This window comes from Phasianus colchicus, chromosome 4, assembly GCF_987193195.1.
Source record: "Phasianus colchicus chromosome 4, bPhaCol1.hap1.1, whole genome shotgun sequence".
NCBI classification, from domain to species: Eukaryota; Metazoa; Chordata; class Aves; order Galliformes; family Phasianidae; genus Phasianus; species Phasianus colchicus.
In genome coordinates, this window is record NC_143439.1 from 15,629,407 (window position 1) to 15,655,213 (window position 25,807).

Consider the following 25,807-nt stretch of genomic DNA (forward strand, 5'->3'; position numbering starts at 1 on the left):
TACAAGATGAAGAAAATTAATAATTTGTATTAACTTGCGAAGTGTTCTTTGTTTGGAGTCAAGACTGAACTGTTGCAGGGTTCAAGAGACAGTATGTTTGGGAATATCCTGACTGTTTATTAGAACTTGTATTTTAGGTTCATGAAAGGAAGGCTAGTAAAAGTTGTCAATGTTCCAGTTCAGGTCAGTGTATTCTGGCTGTTAATGTAAAGTACAACAGGGCTAAAGTTCCCAAAAATGGGAGCCTAGCATAAGGTAACAGTGTCTGAATTTAAACAAGTAAATCAATTTTGTTGGAGTTAGCTTAAAAGCTCTTGATTTTCAAATTCTTTCTATATCTCACTGCTTGTAGCCAGATGCATGAAAAAAAAATCAGGGTGTGCTGCTCTACATATCATGTTACATAATAGTCTTTGCGAGCAAGAGCATTCTGCACTGAAGACCACACCTGATAAATTCTTGGCTGCTGTCTCTAGTTTTAATAGTGTAGTGCTATTTCACTGGATTGCTGCTTTTACTTTAATTTGCATGGCAGCTCTTAGTCATTGTTTTGACTTCGCTAGAGTAGTGCTTCTAGAGAGAGAAATCTCTGCTGTCCATCTGACCAGTGTTATGCTTTGTGAATGATGGCAAATGCTTGGAGAAGTCCATTTCTTTGTGCTGATTTTACTACCATGGTCAATTATCCTGTCCAGCTGGAAGAGGCTTAGAGTAAAGTGTCTCTTATGTGGTTGAGATCTGTCAGAGAAGCTCCACTTTGTCAGGGAGCTGAGTGGAAGGAGATGACATCTACTTCCTTGTATCCCAAATATTTATTTTGCTGGAGTGGTTTTGAGGGTCAGAGAGGGCCAACACTGTTGACCTCAGTGGCATTGGTTAGCTTACTGCCTCCTTCAGCTGGGCTTCTAAGCAAATGTGCCAGCACAGCTGTTTCCTAGGACATTAGCTAGCTACTTCTAAGTGGTCTGCAGGCTGAAATCTGCATACTGGCTTTCATCTTTCAAAAGTCTCAGCAGTTCTGGTTGTTTGAGCTGCAGCAGCAACTCAAGTTCTGCTCATGCACAGGAAGATTTCTGCCATAGCACCCAAAGACAAAAATCATTCCTTTGATCTCTTCTCAGAATAAATGAGCATACAGTTCCATGTCATAATTAACAGGATGACAGGTATGTTTTTTAAGAATGAGCTTTTGTATTGTGAGTTCTTACACCAATATCATTCTCAGCACCTTACACTTCATGGGAGAGTATTGCTTTTTCTGAACACAGGAAGTATACTACACTTTTTTTAAAAAGCTGATGTATAGTCTTGGTAGCCTTTCGGCCAGGTTGTGCAAAATGTAATATACAGCTTGTAAGATTTCCCTTTCCTTGTATCCATGGTGAGAATATGAAGCTCTGCAGTTTAGGTTTCATCAGGTGGTAAACCCAGCTCATTGTTTGCACAGCCAGCAAGACTTGTACAAGAGCTCTGAATTTTGCTATTATTTGCCTTTCTACCCCACGGTAGACAAGATGGGTTTCACAGCTGTACTGATTACCCATGGCTGTGTTAGCTAGTGAGGTTGAACAGGAAAACAATACTATACAGAAACTGACTGACTGATATCATGCTCCTATTTTTGATAATCTGTTTAATTAGACTGCTCTTAAACTACCAAACACTGCATCAACTTGATGTGAAAGCTGATGGTTTTCTACGTCTGTTCCCATTCCCAGCTCATATCTCTTTGAGGATGGAGGAGGAAATCTTAGTTGAAGTGAAACAAACCATCTTGAAAGCATAGTTTTGTTCTGATTGTGTTTTTGGCTATGTTTACTCTTGACTATAGATCTTGCTAACAGTCATGCACACATAGTTGTGCAGAACTCTGTTTGCAAACATCTGTTACCATGGGACCAACAGTGTCTTGCTGTTACTTTTCATTTTCTATTTCCCATGTTTGTTTTTGCCAGTATTATTTGCTCATTACAAGAGTTCTCAAATATCTCACGATTGAAGAATTCCTATATTTAGTTCGGTTTTCTTATCTGTACTGTAGAGGTTTTTGTGCTACTAAAATGTTCTTTCTTTTGAGGTGGATTTTTTTTAGCATAGCTCTCCACCCACATTTAAGTTGTATATACTAATCAGAAAGCATGTCTGTAAGATCTGAAGGTAGGCACTTAATTCAGTACTAGAGGCATATATGTCCAAGTATGCTTCTCAGCTCCTTAGCGTCTGTGGGAGTGAATTTTGTACACTGCTTGAGTGCCTATGTAAGATTTACATTGTTTTCAAACTTGGGTTAAGAAACTAGGCCTGTTCTCCCTATACCAAATTTCCCATTTCTCCCTAGGTAGGGCATTAGATTTGCTCTAGGATGTAAATGTAAGATGATTATCCTGTGCTATAGATAGCATACGGAGATGAGGACTTCACAAAGACAAATAGACACTTCTTGGTTGGTACTTCACGTGACCCTGGGTTGTAAGTGTCACTTCAAATATTCTTAGCGCAGAGAGGCTGCTCTGAGTGGGCATTTCTGCTATGACATTATGCCACCCTATAGCAGCTTCATTTGTGTGTGGTTAGAATTTGAAACAGTGAAAAAGGCCATCTGTGGACTAACTAAAGGATACATATGCAACCTGTAACAAATACTGTCACGTACACAATGTGACTACCTGCTGCATGCAGGTTCTGCATGCACTTGACTTGAGATCAGCAACAGGTCCCTTACCTCAAGCTGTGGGCTCTCCCCCTTCTCTGACATGCTCTCACTGGCTGTGCAGGGAAACTGTGGTATCTGCAGTGCTCCTTTCCAACCCTGTAGTTTTATTGTCCTCTTATCCTGTGTTTTCCTTGAAAATAATTTTTTTATACTTAGATAAATGTAGTTAATGTATTTATTAATATTATATGTAATATATAATATTAGCCCAAGACAATTTGTCTTCACTCAGTATGGCCTAGGCAAGACAAAAGTTTGGACACCCATGAATTAAATCTTTTCTGATGGGCACAGTTCATGGGATGACCAACAACAGTTCATTGTGTTAAAACTGTGAATTGGTTTCTGCACCTACCATTGTTGTTTCTCCACACAAGTATGCATATCTATTTAGACTACATTTCCAAAACAGCCTTAACAATAAAATTTGGGGATGTTTGTATGTTCAGTGCTGCTCAGTCCTGCACTTCGTAGACTGCTTGATGGTCAATGCTGCTATTGGGCTCATTCTAGTTCTCTCTTGCCCCTTTTTTCTGGACGGTTGTTTTGCACCAGAGGATAAATTGGTGTGTGGGTGTTTGAATACTGCTATTTGCTGTTTTTTAAAGGACTTCTAGCCCTCCCATGGGGTTACTGCAGCAGGAATTCATACCTGTGCTACAGCCCAGCATACAGACTGCTGACAGGTACCAAGTGGAAAAACCCCACTCATAGTGTGCTGTGTTTCGTCAACATGTTTTACTGCCCATGGTTTTCAGCAACTTATTCAATATCTTTTTTTCCTCCCTCCATCTGTGCCTACATTGCCTGGCAAATCATGTTGTTCTATATAACATTTTCTTTTATTTTTTCCATAAATTGCCAGTATCTGTGTCCTTTCAACTTAATAAATCACTTTTGAATTCAACAAAAGTAGAAATTTGCCAAAACAATAGCAATGTTCAGTAATGTATTTGCAAGTGCGTAACCTTTTCAAGATAATACTGGATTGATTTGTAGCTGCTACGTGTTAGTTGAGCTGTTCTAAAATGTTTTCTGTTGTCCAGCTGTTACATGACAGTTATCTTCAAGAGTTCTACTGTCTTGCTCAGTAGTTGTAGGTTGCTATAACCTTTAGGTTGTAACTGACCATAGCACTCACCTGCTAGCAATATTTAAGGCATTGAAGATGGAAAATTGCTTACCCTGTAAAATGAGGATTCTAGAGTATTTTCAGTGCAGTTTCACTTTGCCCAATCTAGCTGTGGTCTTCTGGTAGCCTCTTTGCCTTTTCCACATGAAACAGAGGTCTCTGCTGCTTCAGCAGAAGGAAGAGTGACTGGGAACAGAATTCCACTCTGACAGGTTTCCTCTCAAATTCTGGAATTGGTGATTTAATTGAAGGTGGAATGTTATTTTTGATTAGGGCAATTCCTAGACTTTGCCATTCTTCATTTCCAGCATTGGCGTGCCTTCACCATTTGTTTTCTTTCTGTTGCTCACTGTGCATGCTGGGTTTGGTCCAGGTCTTCACTTCTTATCTCTGACTCAGGACTTCTCTCAAAGTTAACATTTTTACTTTTCTCTCTCATTTGTTTTTATGCTGTTACTTCCTTAGTGTTGAGGCTTTCATTTCAGACATACCCTTTGCCTTCTGGATCAAGCGTGGCTTGCAGGTAGATGCTATGAAGTTTTGGTTTAAATGTACAGGGTTCTGGATTAGTGTGAGTGGAGCCTGGAGCTTTGGCACTGCAGAACGCTGTTCTACAGATGAGACTTCAGCTATTGAGCATAACAGGCCAGCATGAGGACAAAGCCGTTAATAAGAAAGGCCTTTTCCAGGGAGGTAAAATGAGTTTCACCAGCCAGAAGTGCTTTAGCTTGCTCAGTTAGCAGCCCTTTTATTCTGTTTAAGAACATTTCTTGATCTTCTGCTTAGAATAAATGCTTTCCTGGTATCTAGTATCTCCCTAAGAGCTGACTTCTACTGGTGCACACTCAGCCTGGCTTGATTTCAGTGCTCTGTGTTAGTCTGTGAAGAGTTCACTGCACCTTGCATTAATTAGTATCCGTAGGATTCTGTGCTTCCTTAGTGCACCCTCCATGCAAGGAAATCATCATAAAATGTTAGATTAACAAAACGCATTCTCTAGTTAGCCAGAACAGCATTGTTTTCTTTCCTAACAGCCACTATAACCAAAGCATTGAAAGCATAGTCACTTATAGAACTCCAAACTTTTGTAAGATTTTACATTACTAAACACTTACTTCAATAGCCAGTACAAGCTTCAGATCTCCTTCTATAAACTCAGGTATGATAGATGTGCAGGTAGTGACACATAATGCCTCTTAAATTTCTGTTGTGCCTCAAGTAACCCTGATTTGGTTTTTGTCTCTCTCTTTTCCTCATGGCTTAAGGCATCACACAGTTACCCGGGGTATAACTAAAGGAGTGAAAGAAGACTTCCGACTGGCCATGGAGCGCCAGGTCTCACGTTGTGGAGAAAATCTCATGGTGGTCTTGCATAGGTTCTGCATTAATGAGAAAATATTACTACTTCAGACTCTTTCTTGAATGGACTGGATCATGATGCACTCTCTCTCAGGGAGAGAGAGGAAGGCTTTTAGTTATCCTAACAGCAGCAGAGCAGTGGAGAAATCACTTGTCTAAAGGTACAGAAGTTCCCTGCAAGCAATAAGTTCTGCAGTACATGAATGCAACTTGGTATTTGGCTACTGTTTCGTTTCCTTGTGAAGGTAGATTGGACTTTATAAATAAAACTTGGTTTAAAAAGCCTTCTGTAATTTGTTAGTGGGTACTGTTTTTTCTTTTTCATAGGCATTATACTAAGGTGTGTCTTATTTTCTTCCATATAGATGCATAGAGAACAGAAGATACTTCAGGCTTTTTATTAGCATTAGTATGGAAATCACAACAGAAGTGAGTTGACAAATATCCTACCTACACAGAAATTAACTGGTCTGTTTTGGTTTTGACTGAATTCCACCTGTATTGCTGGATTTTTATATTCAGAGCCCTCATGTAAGTCCACTGATAAAGGAGATTGCTCTGATTGAACTTCATTATCAAAGTACTGGCCCTTATCCATTCTGTGTAGCATGTGAAATTGAGACATCATCTATGCTAGAGGTTTGTAATGCAAAGGCTCAGAACTTAAGTGAACTGCTAAACCTGTAGCAGCAGCATGCCAATTAACAACCCACTGAAAGAGGTCTTTAGCCGCAGGCTTCTGCAGGGAGGTGAGGTTGACCCCAGTCGTGATGACAGCAAAAGGCAAACAGATGTGCTGAGGCACTGCCTGCTGCAGCACAAAGGCAGTCCTGAGCTTTCTCCAGCAGTTACTGTGCTACTCCCCCTAGTGCAGAGCTGAAGCCATAGCCAGTACTACCCAGTGAAAAAGAAAATGGTTCTAAGGGACAGGCCCAGTAATGCCTGGAAACTAATGTCTCAGCTGGTCCTGGAACTGAAGCAAACTACCATCCTATATAGGGGCTGGGGGGTTGGCCTGGCCTTCTCAGTGCTGCTACTTCCCTTTTTCAACATGTGGAGTACCCCTCTCAGCAAGTGTGGCCTTGAATCCAGGACACTCTCTTATTACTTCCTTTCTCCTTTTCCTCTTGAAGTAACGCAAGGTTTACTTGAAGTTCTTCAAAAAACACACAGCCCAAGTGAGTGTAATTGTGAGGGAGCCAACACATAGGCGATAACAGTTTTGTAGAATTAAACTATTAAAGTTGATCCTTTTTTCTCTTATGTACAGATCTTGGGTGTCATTTCAACTAAATATAACCAGGGGTATCTGCAAATCCAGTCATTCTTCCCTCCACAACAGGGATGTGACATAGCTGGACCAAATGTGCCCATAGCTGGTGCTGGGATATTGCAGGTGCCAAGAGCTTTTATAAGCCCCAGCTTCTGATTTTAGGTGCCTTGTCACATGCAATGACAGTGACCGTAGTCCCTTCTGATAATCCCTTGCAATCACTACCAAGCTCCCTTACAGCTCTCTTCATGAGCAACATCAGGCTGTCTTTAAATAACCAAGTGTTGCAATATAGTCATTTTCTCTGTACAAAAGTAGGAGATCAGTAAAATATTTTAAAAGTGCAGTAAGTAGAAATAGAGCAACTGCAACAGATTAATAAGTTTTAGCTAAATACAAAAATATGGTCCTTAAGTCACATAAAGTTTTGATTGCAACGTCCATGGAAATGTAAACTTGAACTAGGATCCCTTTTTATTAATACAACCCAGCAAAATTGGCAATGTCTCAGGCTGATCTATCTTATGTCTTTGCCTCAACAGCATGTATGCCTACCTGACCACCTCCATCAGATTTTCCAGAATATCTTTTTCTTGTAAAGTATATAGGATATTATGACCCAAAGAGTTGTTGCAGTGAGATTTTGAGTCAGATGCTCTGCGTGGGATTGACTGTCTTGCATCTTCCACTTGAAAGGGAAATAGTTTTCAAAAACTTCATGTCCAATGTAGATCAGGATTGAGTTCATTCCTGAAAGTAAATACAGGTCTTAGCACCCAAAAGAGCAAGCAGGAGCTTGCTGCAGAAGAAGCAGGCATAGGCATGCCAGGCTTATGAAATGGAATGGCACTGAAACAATAGCAGGTTCTCCCAGCAGCTAATATTCCTTGTTCCAAGGATGCTCTGCACATGTGTTTGCTTTCACACATTATCTGAGAGACTTCACCACTGAAAACCATTGAAAATGTGTATTGAAAAGAAAAATAGATAACCTATATGCTAAATTGAAAATACAACCAGATGGATGCTCCCACAATTCTGCTAACAAGAATAATCAGCTATTGTCTTTAGAGTGGCTGGGGGCCAACCTATTTGTTCAGATCTACTGCCTTTCCAAACAAATGCTGACTGCCCTTCAAGGCTTTGGGATTTCTGGTAGGAGATATGATACCATGCTGTTACCCTACCCATCTTCCTGTCCAGATACCAAAGCTGAAGAAATGTTCCCTATGCTGTGGGTTTGCACTCTGTCCTCAAATGTTTGTCATGAGCCCAGTGTGGTTAAAACCACAATGGGATGCTTTGGGAGACAGGCTTATCTAAAAACACGGAGAGAACCTATGTGGTTGCCCAGGGGATTTTGTCTTCCACATCTTCAGAAGTGGTAGTGCTCTGCTGACAGGCCTTTGAGTTTCCCACTAAGTTAGCTAAGTCTCCGCTTAGCTTTCCAAACCAACTGTGAGCCAGCTGTGGTATTTTGCTTGGTGCTAGGCAGCTGCTCTCTGAACTCAAGATGAAACTTAAAACAGTCATGTGGCAACAGCAGCTTCCAGCCCTCATTTAAATAGTGGCAGTCCATCTCCCTTAAATTTCTGGTCTAGTCTCTCAATTCTGTGCAAAAATTCAGCTCAAGCTAACCATTTTGACCTCCTTCAAGGTACTTCATTCCAAATCCCAATTCCTTTGAAGACAAAGGAGGTACAGAAACATAACAGAATAGTTCAGAAAGAACTGGAAGGAATGTGTTTCCTGCTGTGCTTTCACTGACCTGGGTAGAAAAATGGAGTACCTGACCACAGTCTCTTGACATCCACAAGGTAATACATCAGCAGTAAGAGGATGAAGGCAAAGCAGCTCATGGTTGTCACATATGACGTTGACCTATGCAAATTTTCAATAGGAGGTTAGAGAGATAAGTGATGCATACAGATCACAATACAAAAAAGGGAAAACTGGTAAAATAATAATTTAAGAAAGTCATACTAAAAGCTCTCAGCTTACCATAAATTCTTGTTTATGGGAATAAACCCTTCTTCTTTAGAACATTTTGTCAAGATAGCAGAAATAATTCCCTGCAATAGAAAAGTTACTAAAGTTTATATAACCACTGCAACATTTCAGACAGTTTGTGTTGAACAAGAAGACAGGTCTATTAAGAAGCTACCCAGTGATACTTAGACCACACTAGGTGAAATAGCTTACCATTACTAAGCTCCAGATTAAGAACCGGCTCATAATCTGTTTGTGCTGGTCTTTGTATGACAAGATAATTTTTCCCGCCTAGTACAAGCAGAATACAAAAAGTGAATTAAGGCCTGCAAATATATCTGGCTCTCAAAATGTAGTTGCATTGGCTACAGGCTCCCTGTGCTAAGGCAAGGGACACCAATAGAGTTTATATCAACTGATCTTTTCTGAGTCTAAAAGGCTGAAAAATTGAAACTTTGCAAAGAATGGACACAGATGGGAAAAATACCTAAACGCAAATTACTCAGCAGCAGAGGTACCCCTCATATCCCTTTTCTACTCTGTTAATACTGAAGAATGGGATGAGCAACTCTGTTAGGACAACACTGTGACTCAAACTCCACCTCCCAACCCTCAGCAAGGGCCTGCACAAAGGAACAAACATGCTGACTCCCTGACCAGGCCAAACAGCTTTTTGGCACTGCATCCATCCCTGCTCAGAGCTCATGTTCCTTTTCAAGTTACTGCCAGGTTAGATTCCACTTCTCTGACACCCACCTTAGGCTATGTGGCCTGAAAGCATTGCTCTAGAAAAGATTTTGTTAGAGCCAGTCTCAATCACAAATAAAACAAGTTGCCTCCCCACTTCCAAGATGCCCTCAAATTTTCCCATGAAACACACAGAAAAAAAAGAGGTACCTGCAGTCCCAGAAATGCCATTAGAATGGTATTTATGGTCCCCAGGATCCCTTCAGGATCATATGGAACTGTTGTTTGGTAAAGCACCTTAAACAGAGAGCAGTTATTAGAAGGTAACCAAGCAACCAGTATCCTTTCTTTTCCAGCTTCCTCTTTAGCACACACATCTTTCCCAAGCCCCTCCTCGCAGCTGCACTTGGTGGTAACCTGCAGCTTCATACTGCAAACCAAAACCTACTTACATTGCAAGAGGGATGCTGATATATATGCTTTTCTCCAAGAACCAAACGATCAATGTAGCCAGCTGCTCCTCCAGTGCAGTTAGGATAGTTTCCAAAATCTCCAATGCCTCCAGGACCAAGATAGCCCCTAGGACAGAAACAAACCAGTTACAGCACTGATGCTAGATGTCCTCTCTGACCAGAGGCACACAGTGAAGTGCAGGTCCTATGTGACAGCTGGTCTCAAGAGTACGGGCAGGAACCTAAAGCAAGGCTTCAGTTCAGCCCTGGCTGTCTAGCTGGCTGCTCGACCTCCTCTACAAGTGCTGACCCAGAATTCGGGATGATGTTGTGATGATCGTATATTGCTGTACAAAGGCCTGAGAAAGACTGTAAGCCTCTTCTTCCGACAGAAGCAATGATGTCACCTTTTCACACCAGTTATTTTAATACCAAACTAAAAGCTTCTTTATATGATAAATTGTTCCCCTCGGCCTGCTCCCCTTAGAGCTCTCATCTTTGTCCTATCCCTGTAACTGTTTTTTCTCCTGCCACACAGAAAATACTTAATCTGATGCCCCACAGAAAGTAGTCTGAGTACAGTCTTACCTGGGACAACCTGGCACTGGTAACAAAAATGTCAGGCACAGCCAAATTACTTCTAACGTCAGAATGAAGATCCACTGTGGCCAGGACGGGAGAACATCCTGCAGAGCAGGACATGACATCTCCTGCATGAGATGGAGGGAAGGGGAAATATTAACTTGCAAGTGAAAAACATGCCCCTGGGGACATCCTGTACTTCTTGACAGGCAGTTCCCCAGATACAAGAGAGGGCTGTTTCTGTTGAAAACCGGGTTCTGCCAATGGACTTTTCATCTTCATAGACGATTTCCAGACACTTAATTCTTTGAGGAGGGGGGTAGGAAACAAACCAAAACAAAAACCCACAATGTTTTTCAGCTTGGAAAATGTCACAAGGAATTTTGAGTCTTGAGTAGAACAAAGCCTTTTGGGAAAACAGATTCCAGAAAAGCCAAAAAGTGGTATAACGTTCCCCTGCTGTGAAAAACCAATGCCAAAATTAACTGGACAAAACAGAGGCCGCAGGATTCAGCATAGAGGGACCTGTTGCTGTGGTCCCTTGGCAGTGGAAAGTCATCAGAAATGCCTGGGAATGTCTGCTTCTAAACACCATCAAGATGGATCAGTGAAATCCTCAAATAAAGCAAGGACAGACATGATGAAATGCAGAGGGGAACACTGAAAGGTGTGTGTTCCCTGATGTTTTCACCAGGTCACGCTGTGTGGCACACTAAATAAGATGCGACACGTTCTTTATACTCAAACAGAGCAAAAACTCTCAAGCCTTACTGCAGTATTATGTGTTACCTTCCCATGTAACTTACCAAAGTCCCACTGTCAGCACCAGCTCTTGTAAACAGGATTTCAAGAGCAGCAACCACTAGATATGTCAGTCCCAGCCTCTGGAGTACTCCGGGGATGCGCAGATTTTCCCAGGACACTGGAAAAAATACATGCAGTGTGAAAGAGAAACAGACGTCGGCTCCTTCATAAATACAAAGCCACTCTTCCCCAGGCAGAGCTGAGAGCCACTGCACCTACAGGTGTGCGGGACACCTCCATTCTGCCACTTGACTGTCTGTAAATCGTAACCCTGGGCAAGTCAACACTAAGATGATAAACAGTGCCCAGCACAGGGGTTAAATAGAAAGAATTGTGCCAGTCTCTTATAGGAGACAGCCCAGCCAAAGAGGCAGAACAACAGAAGTAGGGTTTCACTCACATGCTCCAAGACAGTAATTAGGATTCACAACTATGACTCCCAGCAGGATTAGCAGAAAACTCCTCCAGAGGATTTTCCCAAGCACCTTCTGCTTAGAACTTCCCCACCTCAGCATGGAGCTCAGCGACAGTGATACTGATGTGCCCATGATGAACACAAACCTACAGAACAGAAAGAGGATACAAAGCAGCTAACAGCATTCAGCTGCTCTACTGGTTCATAGGGACCGTGTTGTCATCAAGAGGGGCAGGTTACTAACAGCTGTTTAACACAAAATCACTCCTCCAAATCAATTTTCATACAAAGGCAGAGAGTATGCAATGTTCCCCTAGCAACCCTTAACATCACTTGACACACTATTCTTCAGGAAGACCTACCATGGAAAAACCAGGTCTGCCACTGTTAATCCTACAAAAGAAATAAGAAGGAACACATTACTTTCCTCAAAACTTCCCTAAACTTTAACAGCATTATTGATGAGTTTCCAGAGGAACTGCAGGCTGTCTGCAGTCATTTTATGCCCCAAAATCTAAAAAATGTTATAAGCAAAACACAGAAAGATCCAATCATCTTGTTTCACTGCTTTTACCATTCCTCAAAAACAGGTTCATAACTGTGTCTCAGGAAAGATTTCAGGACAGGAATCCTTGCTATTCTCCACCGGGACAACACACTGCAGAACCCCTCCACCATCACAGCACAGCATCAAGCACCACAGGCTTGACTATAGTACTAGACTCTGTTTAATGACCATGATTCTTAAAAGCTAAAAATATTATACTATGTCAAAAATAAGAAGCTTACAAACAGATTGTGATTTGAAGTCATTGCATATGCATTGCTTCTCCCATTAGCCTAACAGGCTAGATACTGTACTGATGCAAACCAGCACAGCATCCCAGCCTTCAACTAGACAATGCAGCAGGTAACCATATCTAGATATTGAACTTAAAATGCAGATTAGCTGTGTCTCAATTGTACTTTACCATTCCAACTCTCATGTTTGAAGAACCAGTATTTTCCTCCTCCGTAATTAACAAACACCATAATTATAAGAGAGAGGCTAAAAAGAAACAACAAAAACACAGAATGTACCAGATGTCAATGAAATACATATGTACAAACACAGTTAACATTTATTCCATTAAAACATTTCCAACTGTGAGACGTAACGTAGTTTATTTTCAAAGAAAGATTACATACAAAACTTCTAGATTTGCTGAACAAGAAGCAGTATTTCAAAGATCATGATAGTGAACTTAAGTAAGCACCTTCACATTGCATTTTCATGCTGAATGTAGGTTGCTCTTTTCTACCATGAACCAGAACCTTAACATTTCCTCAAACCAGATCTATGGCAATGCTTCAACAGTAATAATTAAAATTTTGATTATCGTTCAAGTTAAAAGCTTTTGCAGTTCCACTGCTACATATTTCCATACACTGTCAATCTGTCTTTGGACAAATCTCCCATCCCTTGGGAGAGCTGCTTTTGGGCAAGGTCTTATGCTCACCCTCGGAACGTGTCCAGAGAACGCAGTCGTTGCCGAGACGTTGCACACCACAGACGTGGGGAAGGATCACTGCTAATGGAGTCTGTGGTGCTTGGGGACCCCAGCTCCTGAAGGAACAAATCAGACACAAGAAAAGCAAGTCAGTGGCTGGCTGTGGAACTGCATGAATTTGCACACCGTGTTTGTCCTGGTTCTCCCCATCTTCCTTTTCTTTTTGCTTCCCCACTTGCTATTTCTAACCTCCTAGTGGCTCTGTAGTGTGCCAATAGTATTTGACAGGAAAACGCAGATGCTCTGTACTCCACCTTTGATCAGAGTGGAAACAATAAGCCAATGAGAAAATCCTATGTTTGAGATCTGTGGGAGCTGGGTTCAGTCCAAATCAGCCACAGACTTGCCATCCCTGTGAGGGCAGCATTATAATCGAGCTGAGCAGATCCAGCTGCTGACTCTCATCAATGGGATCAGTCTCATCCCATCAACACTTGTCTGACACACAGAGAGACCATTCAGGGAGCTAAACCAGCAGAAAATGAATATTTTTAAAAGCAGGATGGCTTCTTTCCAGACGGGTTCCCTAAACCACTCTGATCAGCTCCAGTAACAGCATAAGGCAGCAACATTGCTTTAACATGGATAACTGGAGATAAGCAACTTCAAGAATTGCCCCGGAGCTATGCTCCCAGCTCTTCTGACTCCATGCAGGTTCAGACCTCCTAGATATGAAGCCCAGACTGTGACAATCCATCTGTATTCTAGTATAAAACATGGCCCACAGAAATGACAACTCTAGGGCTGTCATAGCAATCTTGATTTAAGCTTAGCTCCCATTAAATTTCCTATTGTGCTGCAAGCAAACACACAAGCTGGCACTTCAACCCCACCCTTATACTGCTTGTGTCAGATGGGGACAGTTTTCACAGATGCATGTCCTTCAAGGGAACTAAGGAGGCAGAAAGCTAGATATTCCCAGCTTGCAAAAGTTCTGCGAGGAATCCATAACTCCCACCTGGAAACCCAGCCCAGCACTCTCCATCAACATAAAACTGCCTGTCTGACACCAATACAAGATTTGGCAAAGGCAACAGGCACAAGAAGATGGCAAGTAATAAATAAACCCCCAGATGCCCAGATAGCATGCGTTATTCTGAGGTGAAACCACCACCACCAAATGCAAATGAAAGGTACTTCAGTCACTCACAGAATTAATCAGACGATCAGTTTCCCTAGGGTTCAGTTTCTTGTAAACCCAGTTTCTGACTGGACCAATTCTGAAAATCAGTAACAGTTTAAAAGACAAAACAAACAAAAATTGGCTGCTTCGTAGCCAATTCCGTCTTAATGTCAACTATTTAGCAGTATAAATCAATAGGATGGCCCCTATCCATGTTTCTCCAGTTCATGTATGTAATACTGATATACAACCAGTACCTATGACCCCAGTTACATCCATTTATCTAATGACATTGCCATAAGCTCAAGTCTGGGACCTCTACTCTCAGGCTGTCCACAGACAGGGACTGATATCGCTCAGTACACATGACATAAGACCACAGATGTTAAAGATGCTTAGGTCCCACTGACTTGTACTGCTGATTTGTTCCCAGGAACAAGTCACAGGAGGGCAAAGCAGAGAGTGCATCAGCTTACGGCTGATGTCAGCTGCTCTCCAGCAACTGCTCTGCACACGAGCTAGCAAGCTATAAGATATCCCTCAAGAGAAATCACATCACTCTGCATTTGTCATTGCACAGACAGCTAGCACAACCTGACCTGTACATGGCAGCCAGGCAGCAGGGTCTTACCTGCAAGCAGGGACTCCAAAGCACTACCACGCTACTTTTAAATGGGTGACCCTATCTCATGTATGAGGAGGTGTTACCATACTGTTTACTTACTTCATAACAAGGCGACAGATAATCAGGATAGCAAGGATCCCCGAATAAACCAGGAAAGCAAAGAGGATAGCTACATGGGAAGAGAAGAACACAACTCCGTATCTTACGCAACAAAACTGCTCATTGGCAGGGGTTTGTGATACAGACACAACAACAAACTCAACCCACCATCCATCACGCCACTTTCTCCACAGAATATGTATACCCAGCCTGAGTCCCACAAAGAGAAAAAAACAAAACCAAAGCTAGCTAGCAATCAGCACCTGCACATCTTGGCATAAAAAAAGGGCAAAATAAATGTGCACTGAGGCAATAATGAAGAAGGAGTTGACGTGCCATATGTTCTGATGAAAAAAATAGAGATTCAGAGAGAGCCTCAATGAGAAGAGGACAGGGAGATAGCAATAAATTTGAAAGTATGAAGGATTTTTCTTTATAGCTGGAGAATTGGAAGGACTGAAGAAAAACTTAATACAAAGGAGAGGAATGGAAGAGATGAGAGCTTAAAGAAGGCCCAGGAAAGGAGATGAACAAAAACATAAGACAGCAGGTTTAAAATTAAAAGCACAACAAAACAGAAATCCAAACACTATGGTTTGTTTCCTGTTTTGTGAGAGAAGCAGGACAGAGGGAAGAACAAGGGTCCTGCGTATTTTCAGAAACATGGAGGGAAAGAGGAACTAACAATGATAAAATCTCCCTGTGGATAAAATACCCACTGATTTTCACGAGGCTAATTTCTGCTCCAAAAATGTGAAGACCTGATCCTGGCCAGGGCCTTCAGGCAGAGATGTAAAACATAAGCAGGCAAAACACTGAGAGAGAAGACGTGCATGTCCATTGCACATTTCAACACAACACAGGTAGCTACAGAGGCATTTTAGGTAGCTGGCTTTATTGAGAGACATGCATGTTGCAGAACGAAAGAGGAAAGCTGAGTATTACGTACGGAGGTAGCTGTTGATGGGGCCTTCATTGATGACTATGTCACAAGAAATGGTTTTGGCACTTGTGCTTAGGGTCTTTACTACGAGGGAGTAATTGCCAAACTCTCCAAAGTGATACTGAATCCTGCAAAGAAAAAGGGAGACAGAACTTGCTGCTCCATGTAGATAACAGGGCATCACTCAGAGAGCCGAAGGGCGAGCATCACCCTTCCTGAGCTCACATCACCCATCTCCTCGCACCACTGCCTCTATGCAAGTGAGACCAGGCCCCGCCACGGGCCGGCCCCGCACCCAGACGCACCCAGCGTAACCACAGCGTGGCGAACTCCAGGTCTCAATGGTCAGGAAAGAGGTGAAGGGCTGCGATAAATCGCAGTCGCAGCGCGGGGGAAACAAAAACCCGGTAGCACAGAGGAAGAGCCAGGGCGGTGGCACCTACTTGCAGAGCTCGCTGCCGGCCCGGGAGCCGTTGAGCAGCAGGCTGAGCGGATGCTGGGTGTCCACCACGGCCGCCGCGCCCGGGCCCCCGTCGCTCGGCGGGACGACGGCCAGAAGCTGGTAGGAGCACTGCGGAGGAAGCGGAGGGTGAGGCGAACCGGGCCGCAGGCCGGGGGCTAGTCGCCGCGCGGCTCGGCGCGCTCACCCGGTGGCAGGCTGCGGAGCGGGCGGCCAAGCGGAGGCCCTGCGCGGGCAGCTCGTTGCGGACCAGCAGGAGGGCCTGGTCCATCTTGAGCGGCGGCGGCGGCCCGGCAGCGAGGGCCTCTCCGCGCGACTGCGTGCGGCCCGGCGCCAGCAGCAGCGCGCCCAGCGCCGCCGCCACGGCCGCCGCCAGCGCGGCCGCCATCGTCCCGCCGCGCTCCGCCCCGGGGCGGCGCCGCTCTGAAAACGCGCTCGGCGCCGCGGCCCAGTCGTGGCGGTCGGGGGCGTCGGACCGCGCCGCGCTCGGAGCCTGGCCTCCCGCCGCACGTCCCGCGCGGCTGGGCAGCACGGGGAGGCGGTCGTGCGGGCTGCCATGAAACAGCCCCTTAGGACCCTGCGCTGCAGAGGGAGCTGGCACCCCCGTGTCTTTCACAGGGGAGATGGAAAAGAAAGCGCATTTCGTGAAAAGAGACTTTCCTCCCAGGGAGGCGCCTTCGCTGCTGCCGGTGCTGCTGCTGGTGGCGGTGCTGCTCCTGAACGCCCTGCTCTACCTGTACCTCGGCAGCCTGCACGGCTCTTCGGGCCGTGCCGACGCCGAGCCCAGCCTCTGCCCTTATGGGTCTTTCAGACTAGGGCCGGTGAAAAACTGCTCCCCCTGGCTCTCCTGTGAAGCCATCGATAGGGAAGTCAGAAAACTCAAACGTGTTGGCGAAGGAGCTGTGAAGAAGGTGAGTTTGGTTATCCTTTCTTCTCTCCAGTGAATCAGTGAGCGAGGGCTTTCTTTGTTAGCTGCCCGTGCTGCTTTTATAGCTGCCCTTACAGCAGCTGAAAGCCTTTGGCTACAAGTAAGGTAAGGTAGGAACAGGCAGGAGAAACGTGACCGTGGCCAGTTGGTACCTCACACCAAACAACACCAGGCTGTGCACGCAGCACCACAGGGATGGGTGGAGCGCTTCGCATGGTGCAACTGAGCACAGCGAGTCTGGCTGGGTGCTACGAAGTCATTCCATCCTTTGCTTCATCCATTCCAATGAAAGCTTAGGAAATCGTGAGCCACCCCGTGCTGTAATTACAAAATCAGGAAGGGCTTGCTGTGACACGTACGTGCAGCAGGTACAGCAAAGCCCAGAGGCTTTGCTGCTGACACGACATTGTACGGTCACGCACCAGCATAGGACTGACCGCACTGGGTGACTGTAGTTTGCGGCTGTGACTGAGCATTCACTTGGATGCCACATGGTAACAGTCAGCAGAGGAAGGCTCTCCACATGTCTTATACATCTCTTCTCTGTCCTCAGGTCTTTCTTTCTGAGTGGAAGGAAAACAAAGTGGTCATTTCACAGCTCACCAAACCTGAGCTGAAGGAGGACTTTCTCCACGGACTGAAGATGCTGAAGGCACTACAGAGCAAGCACGTTGTCCGACTGCTTGGCTACTGCGAGAAGCAGTTCACAATCCTCACTGAGTACCATCCTCTGGGCTCCCTGAGGGGTTTGAATGAAACTCTGCACATCCCCAAGTACAAGAGCATGAACACTTGGCAACGAAGGCTGATGCTTGCTATAGACTATGTCAGCATAATTCGATACCTGCACAGCAGCCCTCTGGGCACCTTAGTGATGTGCGATTCAAACGACCTGGACAAGGTGCTCTCTCAGTATCTTCTAACAAGTGACTTTCACATCCTGGTGAATGATTTGGACGCTTTGCCTCTCGTGAACAAGAGTGCCGGCAGGCTGGTGAAGTGTGGTCATCGGGAGCTCTGGGGAGAGTTTGTAGCTCCTGAGCAGCGTTGGCCCTATGGAGAGGATGTGCCATTTGATGATGACCTTATGCCCCCATACGATGAAAAAACAGACATCTGGAAAATCCCGGATGTCTTCAATTTTTTCTTGGGCCATGTTGAAGGCAGTGACATTGTGCGACTGCACTTGTTTGACATTCATGCGGCATGTAAGAAGAAGGACCCAGCCGAAAGGCCTTCTGCCCAGGAGATCTTAGACACCTACAAGAAAGTTTTAACTCTGTTGATTCGGGAGGCAGCCATGCCTGGTACTAGGGAAATGCTATAGCAAATCATGAGACAAACTGTGGACTGAAGTTGATGTTCTTATTTATTTAGCTTGCCTGAAGGGCAGAATCTCTGTCCCTTCAACTGAGAAGATAAAAACAACTGATTTTGTATTTTACCTTTTGATTAAAAATTATCTACCCAATGCTGAAGCTGTGCACCTTTCCCATTGGCATGTTTAATCTATCACTGCAAGAAGAGGAGAGGGAGAAATTAAGTTTTGAGAATGGGGAAAATTTCTCAAGAAGCAGAATTTTTCTTTTGCAACATTCATATAAAAATTCCTGTTTCAAACACAGAATGTTTTTGTACAGAGGAGTTAAAAAAAAAAAAAAAAAAAAAAAGAAAGAAATACAGTCCTACTTAAACTAATTGGCAGAGGTCACCTGACAATTAGTTTGGGGAGCAGAGACTGTAGCATGCCCCTCAAACTCTGTGCTGATTCCAGTGGCTTTAGCCCATGTCATACGCACAAATCGTGGGCATTCAAAAATGAGTACAGTTCTCTTCAGGTTTTGGTGAGCCCTGATGCCACCTTCCCAACCACCGTGCCCAGCCTCCCTGCTGGATGGGATATTCCATGGGCTGCTTTTGGAGCCGTGCAGCCACTGCTCTGTGGTCCCTGTATCCCACTAAACAAGCATGTTGCTAGTTTGTAGGCGAGCAAATGATACAGAGACGGCTTAAACATGCATGGTTTTGGTTTTGAAACATTTGCCCCTACAGTATTCTCGGTAAGGTTCTTTGGAGATGAGGGTCCAGGAGTCCTCTCGCTCTTTTTTAATCCACAGGAAGCGTGAGCTCTTTGGAAGAGGGCTAAGTGTATCTTTTATGTATATTCATTTCATCCCTTTTGCACTCACTTTTGTGTTCACTGAACGTCATGGATGGATGGAAGGAGAAAGAACAGGGAATGGGAAGAGAACGTGACTTCCTTCCACAGCAAATTGTGTGTTGGAAAATAAAAGCCTTACATTCAGAGTAAATAACTCTGTCAGACCTGAATTCAAAATAAGGCTGCTGCTTTGTTCAGTGAGATGAGGAGAATCTCCTGGTACCAATATGGATGTTACAGGCTGTAACAGGTACCAACCGCTGGAGAAAGAGAATAATGATGCCTTAATTCTGCAGTAGGCCCTGTTTGATGAGATTGGGATTTAATTGTGCTCTTGGTGGAAAAAAAAAAACACAATGGGAATACTGTGAATGAGATGTGGATTCTACCATTAGTGAATGGTAGAATTTCTATACTATGGAGTAGGCCTTTGGAAGGCCTAGGGGCCTGGGGCAGCTTTCTTCTTGTCTTTACTTGAGAGGTGAGTTGCAGGCAGAGAAGTACACTGTCCTTTCTGCTGAAGAGTTTGTTTCTGTTCCTTGTCACAATGATAGTCCACTTCATCTAAACAATTTATAACTGAACTGAGAAAACAGGTTTTTTACTTATGTCCAACTGCTTGTGTTCTTTTGCTATAAAATTTCATTGTAAATGAGAAGACTGTCCTGCAAATGACAAAATTCCTATCTGATTTCTTATAATGCTAGCAGGAGTTCTTTCAAAGCTGGTCATTATGGTTTTTCTTTCCCAGTGGGCAGTCTATTTTCTTAATTTAGCTGATTTTGCCATTTTCCAGCTGTGCAGTTCTAGCCAGCAGAGCTCTTCCTGGCAGCTTTCCTATTCACATTTTCAGAAATTAAAGCTCCAAAACAGAGCAGTGACTTTGGATACTTCATGTGTATTTTGGACTTCGACTCAAAGCACCTTCAAGAAAGGTGTGGAGAAAAAAAATGCTGTCCCTGCTGTAATTGTGTCAATCATCCCATGATTATTAATAGGGTTATCCAGGGTTTTACAGTTCCAGCATGAAGCTAGGATGTGCAGGTGTTGGAAAAGCATCCTACTGTGGCTCTTCAAGGCAGATCCTTTGCTTATTCCCACCACAGCATTTGTTACTTTTTGTTAGCCCTTCTGTGTACTTGAAAGGAAAATCAGCATCTGATGCCTGTGAAGTAAACACACCATTTGTCTTTTATGGCAGTAGCAAGGACAGTCTAGAAGAACCTGCCAAGTTTCTCATGCTGGTCTCTTGCTGCTGTATACCACTGCACCTTGCAAGCAGTCATATGAATTTCGAAGAGTGAAAAATAAATGGAGACAAAATCTGGTTCTGAATCTTGCCTTGGAGATGTCTCTGTTCCTGGGTGAAACAAATTAAAAAAATGGTATCTCCCTAACCTTCTGCCTTAACACTGTGTCCTTCATATGTGTCTTCCTTGTTCCCTCCTATTCAGCTTCTGTCTTGTCCAGCCTTCTTTTCCAGCAAGAATAAATTACATTTCTTCTGAACAGAGGAGCATTAATGGAGATTTAAAGTATTTCTTTGGGGAACGTTGTTTCTATGTGCAAGGGAACACTAGATGGCAGCATGAAGGTCAGTTTAGCTTTACTTAGCAGCTGCAGTCTCTCCTACTCAAACATAGCCGGGATCTGCCCTTGGGAGACCTTGGGATCCTGCTTTTCTAACAAATTTCAGTATACCCCTGAAAGATGGCATGGTGTTTGCGTTAGCATGTCTGTAGTAACAAGGCAGATGTAAGAGCTCTCAGAAGAGCCACCATGACAAATGAAGGTGCCACCTCCTCTATAACTTGCTTGTTTTACTTGCATTCGTTACCATCACTTTTGGTCTCAGCCTGGTCCAAACTTCAACCAAGGCTGAGTGTCACCTCCTTCCAGCTTTTCAGGAAAATCAGAGGAGTTTGCACCCTCTCCCTCTTTCTGTTCTTCCCAATTAACCTCTTCCACAATCTCAGGATTGTATGAACCCTGACATTCCTTCATTTCTAGCTCCTTTCCCTTACTGGAACCTAGCTGAGGTTTCACAGAAGGGGAAGAGGCAAGTCAGCCCTATGTGCAGTTGCCTCTGTTCTTTCTAATTCAATCTGCTGGCCATTCCAGTTTTCACTATCACTGATAGTCATGGTAAACATTCAGGGGTTTTTCTGTCTCTTCTATAAGCAGTGTTTTTTATCTGCTGGAAAACATCAAAGAATGAAGAGTAGGAACATGCCTTTTTCACAGTGAAAAACCTGCAAGCTCCTCTCTTCTAATCCACACTCTGCCTGGCCTTAGGACAGTGAACATGACTTCTACTGCCATGTCTACTGCCACAGCTCTGCTCTGTACAACAACACCGCTGGCTCTCATCCCAAGCTCAAATCAAAGCACCCACATTCCTTGTCCTTTCCCACAAAATATGCTTCTCCTGAACACCTGAGATGGTTACTGCTAGCCTTCCTATTGTATCCCTGTTCCTCTACCCCAAAAGTCCTGCCAAAGTAATCGGTCACACAAATGCAGGCTCCAGAAGGAACGGGACTGCTGCTGGTGCTCTTCTCTTGCAGGGAGCTTCCCCAAACCACCTCAGTGGTCAGTGTCAAGACATTGTAAAGTGTTTATTGGTTTGCTTTGGTCCTGTGTGGAGTTAGGAGTTGGACTTGATGATCCTTATGGGCTCCTCCCAACTTGAATATTCCACAATTCTGTGTTTTTTTTCCTCAGACTACTAGGTGACTGAAGTTTGATGGTGTGTGTTTTGATTTACATGCCATGGGTTTCAAATTACATCCTAAAAGCAGTCCTACAATCCTGAATCCAGGTGAGCGGACTTTACAGCAACTCATCTGTATGTCTGACACAATTAAAACGTATGGTTTGCATATAGATATCAGCTGATATGTATGTCTGGATAAATGCTGAAGATGTAAAGAGGGCACATTTGGTTTAATTGAACAGACCCTTTCCTTCTTTGGCATCGGAAGAGGCTGCGCAGGGAAGTGGTGGAGTCACCATCCCTGGAGGTGTTTAAGGAAAGGGAAGATGTAGCACTTAGAGACATAGCTTATTGGGCAGTATTCATGGTAGGTGCATGTATTTTTCAACCTTCATAATTCTATGATTCTTTTTTGGTTTTTGAGGGACGCTTTCAAAGCCCATGCCACTCTGTATTTAATGGAGTGGTAACTATTAAGTGTCTCAGAAGTTTAGAATACCACAAAAACTTTTTGAAATTCTGTCACAACCCTAAAACAGTATTTTTCTTTGTTACCACATAAACAAAACACCACACTGTTATCTCTGTGAAACAGAGGCAGTGTTGCTTGCAAAATATAATTGTGAGATATTTGGCAGAACTCGCAACTGTAAACTGATTCTATCATTATGTCTGTAGTACATTACCAATAGCTGAATGACCCTGGGAACAAGAAAAAAGTGGTTCTCAAGTTCTTCTAGCGTGATATAATGCACATATTTGTAGAGTTCATCCCAATAAATTATATGCTAGATGGTACTTTGAAAAAAGAAAAAGGATTTTATGGTTTTACTTTAACTGAAATATTGTATACTTGAGATGACATACTTGAGATGACCACAGGATTTCCAATAATTGTCAGTCTGTGTTTCTGAAGTCTATAATCCAGTATTTATCAGGATGAAATGGTGAATGTATTTACATTACATTGATACTTATGCCTCAGCAATTTCTGACTTCCATTTAGCCCTGGGTAACTCAAAATCCATGAATAATTATATATATTTTTATACAGACACGCTCAGATTCCTTGGCCATACATTTCAAAAGACTGTTAGATTCCAGCATTCACATTTTGTATAGGAAGTAACTGGATTTTCAAAGTTGTCAAGTATTTGACAGTTTTCAGTCAAATTTATAGCAGTTGGCAGATGCTGAAGACTTTTGAAAATAGGATTCTTTCCATGTAGACCTGGAAGACCCTTTTCAGTAATTATCTGAATCGTTCTTAATCGGACTGAAGTGAATGCTAGATTTCTCTACAGGATGAGCTAAGCTTCCACTTTTGAAACAGCTGGGATTTTTTTGAGTTAAATTACACAGTTATACTTTTTTCTCCCCCAGAGCCGGTTCCTATGAGAAGCTGAATCAGAACCATAGCTGAAACACCTCATTTGTATTTGGTACTGTGTAGTGCTGACAATCTAGCTGCTAAGCTTAGGTTCCTACTGGCTACATTTTGCCAGAATAGCTTGTGTCAGTGCCACTTGTTATTATATATTATTTGCTCAGTGCCTACATGCAGGCTATATAGGTATAGCACAAAATGACAGTCCTTCCCCTATAAAAAAAACCTTTAATATTAGAAAAAAAAGACAGAACTCACAAACTAATGTCCTCCTACATTAGCAGTAAACTCCAGGGTTGGCTGTTTCATTTGACTTAATTCAAGCTACAAATAAACAAGCTAAATGCTCTACACGGACAGGTTACACCATTTGTTCTGCTCGTTAACTACAACTGCGAGGCTTGACTTTGCTGACCAAATTCAACCTCAGTTTATGCACCAATTTCTAAAGGTGTTCAGGAGCCCAAGCTATAGAAGCTGTAAGAGGAAAGACCGATGTACCAGGACATGATAACCTAGCTTTACAGTCTATCAGCTTTGGTATTGGACCAGATTCCTCAAGAACATCACATTGAAGACCTACGCCCCCAGAAGTCCTATTGCAAAGGGCAGCAAGTGCGAAATCGCCACTTCTGAGGTTTGCAAGACTGTCACATTTAGCACAGCTCCTAACCCTGTCCGACTTACAGCTTAATATTTGTGAACTTCAGAGGGATATGTGGGGAAAGAAAAAAAATCTCTGTTTCTTCTGAGTAGGGGGTGGGGGGATTATCTGTTTTAAATGGAGTATTTAATTAACTGAAAGAAATCAAGTACCTGTTGGGTGAGGTAGAGTGCGTTCCTTTGTGCAGGAGGAAAACCCTGAGAGATGAAGTTGTATTTTGTTGCATCTTGGTTTTCTCCAGAAGGGAAGCTGGGTGCAGTCTTAAGGGCATTCAGCGTCTTCCCAGATTGTCCAGAGTGAAGCTGCGGGGTTAATGAAGAGAGCACCTTTAGATAGATATTAACTGCACCCAGTACAAGTGAGCTTGATTTTAATTGAAGTCTGTAGGTAGTAGTAAAACATGAAGATCCGTATTAATGCTTATTCTCCGTCAGGCCAGTTGGCCAAAAAGTTCAACATACCGGGGGAAAAAAAAAAAAAGAAAACACGAATGAAAAACCTCAACTTTGTGAGAAACTGTTTTAAATCCCCATGAAACCAGGCTTAATTTACTGGTTTGAGACATATTTCTTAACTGATAGACTCTTTTTATCTTAGTGGTTTCCACAGTTCTGTGCATGGGTGCCATCTCAATTTAATGACCTAGAATTATGTCTAATTGATGTCCTTCAGCTCTCCTTTCCCACACCATGGGGGGCAAGGAATTTTTCTCATGATAATAGCCTTTAATTTTTGGATATTCTCATTTTCACTCATCTCCTATCCTTTTCTGCCCTGACCTGAAGCCCCTTCAAGCTGTCCCATAGCATGGGAGCAGGGTTACTTGTTGCAACTTGTATTCAGAAAACGGCTACCCAAAGGATGCAGTTCCCACAGACTGCTTGGACATTTGCAAAGATGCCATGTTAACACAGTGTTTAGGCCCTTCCTCAAATCAGTAATGAGCCAGGGAGACTCCCTAGGCACAGGAGGACTTATCATGAATGTTTGAAATAGGTTAGATGCACCATGCCCTAAAAGCATTCTTTTTCCCTATTAACTTGTATACAGTGGTGATAGCAAACAATTCCAATAAGCACATATAACCTAAAGACATGTGATAAAATTAAGTATCAGGGCCAGAGCAGGCAGGGAGTGGGGAGGGGGAAGGAGAAAGGACAGCACACCTGGCCTATCATGCAGCTCAGACATAGGAAATTAAGGAGCAAGAAAATTAGTGTATGTGTGCACGTGTTAGAACACCCTTTGTTTGCCTGGTTAGTCTGTGTCTCAGTAAGTACTTCAGACAACTTTCTAAGCTGAAGCACCGTCTCTGCACCTCCTTTTCTGCCTCAGTATAGTCCTATAGTTATGCTTTTTCAAACCAGGAGCATATGGAACATACAGTAAGCTCTGTTTCTCCAGCAGCTGAATATCCAGCAGCTCCCATTTTGGCACCATTTCAAAAAGGGGAAAAAAAAAAGTAGAAAGTGCTATTTCTGTTTTAGCAACTTGGGCTGCCAAATTTAGTTGCTATGTGAGAATCGAAGGCACTTGACAGTCAGAGCCTTTTTCCTCTGACACCGGTCACTGCTCGAACAGAGTGAGCAAAGGTGCCAACCCTTCGGGGCTGCTGAAGTCGCGCCCCCTCCCGCCCCGTCTGCCTGCACGCGTTTTCTCTCGGATACAGGCAGCGCGAGTTGCGTTCGCGGTGCCAGCTGCGGCACAAAACGTCACCGAACTGCACCTCCGTCTGCATCAAGAAC

General features: G+C 43.5%; 3 protein-coding genes across 13 annotated transcripts in view; 2 read left to right on the plus strand and 1 right to left on the minus strand.

Moving 5' to 3' along the window:
- INTS10 (integrator complex subunit 10) overlaps window positions 1–5,488 on the plus strand; it is a 19,921-nt gene extending 14,433 nt beyond the window's left edge. For 4 of the 6 annotated variants that reach the window (XM_031607584.2, XM_031607585.2, XM_090138683.1 and 1 more), the window contains 2 exons: window positions 3,322–3,399; window positions 5,111–5,488. In XM_031607584.2, the coding sequence (XP_031463444.2) occupies window positions 3,322–3,399; window positions 5,111–5,267 (235 nt within the window). In that variant the 3' untranslated portion in view covers window positions 5,268–5,488. The remainder of the gene's footprint in view (window positions 1–3,321; window positions 3,400–5,110) is intronic. The other 2 variants (XM_031607580.2, XM_031607581.2) reach the window with 1 other exon arrangement.
- Window positions 2,743–25,728, minus strand: HGSNAT (heparan-alpha-glucosaminide N-acetyltransferase). 6 transcript variants are annotated; one of them, XM_090138689.1, is made up of 18 exons: window positions 16,394–16,594; window positions 16,190–16,317; window positions 15,753–15,874; window positions 14,804–14,873; window positions 14,107–14,176; window positions 12,906–13,012; window positions 12,378–12,454; window positions 11,769–11,799; window positions 11,392–11,552; window positions 10,994–11,109; window positions 10,194–10,315; window positions 9,606–9,732; window positions 9,364–9,450; window positions 8,680–8,757; window positions 8,479–8,549; window positions 8,246–8,358; window positions 7,033–7,227; window positions 2,743–2,843 (listed from the first exon to the last, which is right to left on the minus strand). In XM_090138689.1, the coding sequence occupies exons 1-17, from the start codon at window positions 16,592–16,594 to the stop codon at window positions 7,046–7,048; spliced, it is 1,863 nt and encodes a 620-aa protein (XP_089994815.1). In that variant the 3' UTR covers window positions 2,743–2,843; window positions 7,033–7,045. The 6 variants fall into 6 exon arrangements, with proteins under 6 accessions (XP_089994815.1, XP_089994816.1, XP_031463448.2 ...); XM_090138690.1 differs by lacking the exons at window positions 2,743–2,843; window positions 16,394–16,594 and adding exons at window positions 24,215–24,364; window positions 25,447–25,728 and having other exon boundaries at window positions 5,589–7,227; XM_031607588.2 differs by lacking the exon at window positions 2,743–2,843 and having other exon boundaries at window positions 5,589–7,227.
- Window positions 16,647–18,612, plus strand: POMK (protein O-mannose kinase). Its single transcript, XM_031607603.2, has 2 exons — window positions 16,647–17,117; window positions 17,688–18,612. Exons 1-2 carry the CDS (start codon window positions 16,830–16,832, stop codon window positions 18,459–18,461), a joined length of 1,062 nt encoding a protein of 353 aa, XP_031463463.1. The 5' UTR covers window positions 16,647–16,829; the 3' UTR covers window positions 18,462–18,612.
- Window positions 25,729–25,807: the final 79 nt, after the last annotated feature.

Excerpts from the sequence above, each read along its gene's own strand:
- HGSNAT (XM_090138689.1), bottom strand. The coding sequence starts at position 16,594 with ATGGCGGCCGCGCTGGCGGCGGCCGTGGCGGCGGCGCTGGGCGCGCTG. Across the intron at positions 9,451-9,605 it reads ATCAGCATCCCTCTTGCAAT|GTGCTTTACCAAACAACAGT; the intron begins GTAAGTAGGTTT and ends TCTCTGTTTAAG. Across the intron at positions 8,359-8,478 it reads CCCATAAACAAGAATTTATG|GTCAACGTCATATGTGACAA; the intron begins GTAAGCTGAGAG and ends AAATTTGCATAG.
- POMK (XM_031607603.2), top strand. The coding sequence starts at position 16,830 with ATGGAAAAGAAAGCGCATTTCGTGAAAAGAGACTTTCCTCCCAGGGAG. Across the intron at positions 17,118-17,687 it reads GCGAAGGAGCTGTGAAGAAG|GTCTTTCTTTCTGAGTGGAA; the intron begins GTGAGTTTGGTT and ends CTCTGTCCTCAG.